The following is a 2,462-nucleotide window of genomic DNA, read 5'->3' on the forward strand; positions in this document are numbered from 1 at the left end:
CTTCTCTTTCTTTCTTCCTTCCTTCCTTCCTTCCTTCCTTCCTTCCTTTTTCTTTCTTTCTTTCTCTTTTTTTTAGTGTAAGCCCTATGCCCAACATGGAGCTTGAACTCACAACCCCAACCAAGATCGAGTCGCATGCTCTACTGATTGAGTCAGCCAGGCGCTCCAAAAGCACATGTCACTCTTTCATTCAGGGTCCTTTTGTTTACTTGTTTAGTATCTAATATAAGTCCCACAAGAGCCGAGAGCTTCCGTTTTTATTCACTGTGGGATCCCCAGCACCTAGAGAAGAGGCTGACCACATCGAGACCCCCCGGGAGGGCCACCACCTACCCCTTCATCAGCTGTTTCAGGAGAACCTTCTCTGGGCCAGGCCCTGTGCCAAGCTTATCTTCCCCAGCTGAATCTCCTAAGGAGCCCATGGGTTAGGCCTCCTCCGCTCCCTGTCACAGGCTAGGGGCCTGTGGCTCAGAGAGAGGAAGCAACTTGTTCAAGGTTGCCCAGCCTATAGGGACGGCAGTGGGAATTCAGACCCTGGTTGGGCTGCCCTCCTGGTGCACCCCCGAGTGCGCCCTTGGCAGTGATGCCTAGGCAAAAAACGGGGCAGGGAAGCAGCCACCTCATGACTTGGTGAGCACTGAGTGAAGTGAATTGCCCTCCTTCCCCTTAACCTTTTTTATTAACTTGTCATGACTCCAAGTTAGCAGTTTACTTTGAGGATGAGTCCTCACCAGAGTAGATAGGACTCTGGGCCACACTCAAAGTTGCCAGGTTGGCAGGAAGTCCTAAGCTCAGGAGCCCCGGCCCCAGGCCCTTTTGTTCTGCGCCCAGCAGCTCGTGCTGCTGTGTGCTGAGCCCTCCCTTGCTTCCTCAGCTGAGAACACCACCAACATCACCCAGGATGAGCAGTACAAGTGGCTGAGCTGTGACGGCCAGGAAGAGATGCTCAACCTGGGCTTCACCATCGGCTCCTTCGTGCTCAGTGCCACCACCCTGCCACTGGGGATCCTCATGGACCGCTTTGGCCCCCGGCCCACGCGGCTGGTCGGCAGGTGAGGCAGCTGGGCCTGTTGGGGGCTGGAAGGCGGGCTGGCACCACAGGGCGAGGAGAGGCTCAGAGTGTTCACGGGCAACTCCTCCCCCTGCCCTGGGTCTCCACAGCGCCAGCTTCGCTGCATCCTGCGCCCTCATGGCCCTGGCCTCTCGGGACACCAGAGGTGAGCTGTTTGGCCTCTCGTGTGCCCACAAGAAAAGAATGGGTGGATGCAGGTGGATCATCTGCCATCCCAGCTCCTCCCTTGGCCTTGCAACAGCTCCCCAAATGCCCTCACCCATCCCTCTCCCCTTCCCAGTTCTGTCTCCGTTGATATTCCTGGCGCTGTCCCTGAATGGCTTTGGTGGCATCTGCCTAACGTTCTCTTCACTCACGGTGAGTGTGACAGGCCCCACTTGGCAGCAGGGCACCCGGGAGTGGGGTGGGGGTAGAGGTGGGTGAGGGGGAGAGTGGGTGAGGGAGGGGCCAGTGGCTGCAGAGCAAATGCTTGTGTGGGTCTGGAGCCGCGTAGGCTGCAGCTAAGGGTGGGTGTGAGGCTGTGCACGTGGGGATGCGACAGTGTGTGAGTGTGGGTGTCAGGCTGTGCGCGTGTTCCGAGCACGGAATGCCTGCCCGGCTCTGTTCTACACACTGGGGCCACGGCACAAACAGACTGCCAACTTCCTCACCTTCCTGGAACTTCCGTTTGGGGGGTGTTGAGCGACCAGGCAACCCCCCCAAACAAGTAAACTCAGAAATGATGTCAGTAGTCCTAAGTGCTGGAAAGAAAATAAATTTGGGTGTCGCGATGGATAGTGACAGGGAAGGAGCAGCTGGGGTGTGCGTTTGCCACGTTGTGTATTGTGTGATGCTCTAGATGGGGAAGGGCGTGTGTCCGTGAATGTATTTGTGAGTGTATGAGGTTAAACCGTGTGAACTTGCCGGCGCTTGACTGTGCTGGACCTACAGAAACAGCTTTTCCCATGACTCCGCCTCTTACATATGTGTGTTTGGTGTGCGTGTTGCTCTGAGTGTGTATGTTTATAGATGTGAGTGAGCGAAAGGGTTAAAGGCTTCTGAGTGTGTGGTGGGGGAAGGGTTCCTGGCTGGGCCAGCCTCAGGCTGTTTATCCCTGACCGCCAAACTGGGTGTTTTTGGCTGAATTTCACCTCACCCAGCAGCCGCCTTTAATTCCAGCCTGGGACATTTCACAACTCTCTAAGGAAGCGGATCCCTTCCTCCCCGCCTCCCTGCGCAGCCCCTTCTCCACACTGCGCAACTTGGCTCGGGCCCTGAATCCCTTCCCTCCCTTGCCCTGCCCCGCGCTGCGGGGCGCCCAACCTCGGACCTTGCCCTGGCCTGCTTGGCGGTCTCTGCCCGCCGCCCCGCCGCTCCTCCCCCTGCCCCGCCGCTCCTCCCCCTGCCCCGC

General features: G+C 57.8%; 1 protein-coding gene across 9 annotated transcripts in view; it reads left to right on the forward strand.

Moving 5' to 3' along the window:
• Positions 1-2,462, forward strand: part of SLC43A1 (solute carrier family 43 member 1) — a 25,052-nt gene that overhangs the window by 10,907 nt on the left and 11,683 nt on the right. For all 9 annotated transcript variants that reach the window (XR_012381804.1, XM_073904585.1, XM_073904584.1 and 6 more), the window contains 3 exons: positions 875-1,052; positions 1,162-1,217; positions 1,353-1,429. Coding sequence is in view for 8 of the 9 variants with exons in the window: in XM_073904585.1 (XP_073760686.1) it covers positions 875-1,052; positions 1,162-1,217; positions 1,353-1,429 (311 nt within the window). In the remaining variant the exon portion in view is untranslated. The remainder of the gene's footprint in view (positions 1-874; positions 1,053-1,161; positions 1,218-1,352; positions 1,430-2,462) is intronic.

This window comes from Callorhinus ursinus, unplaced genomic scaffold (assembly GCF_003265705.2).
Source record: "Callorhinus ursinus isolate GAN/ISIS: 27379988/994484 unplaced genomic scaffold, GSC_fseal_2.0 scaffold21, whole genome shotgun sequence".
Classification (NCBI taxonomy): Eukaryota; Metazoa; Chordata; class Mammalia; order Carnivora; family Otariidae; genus Callorhinus; species Callorhinus ursinus.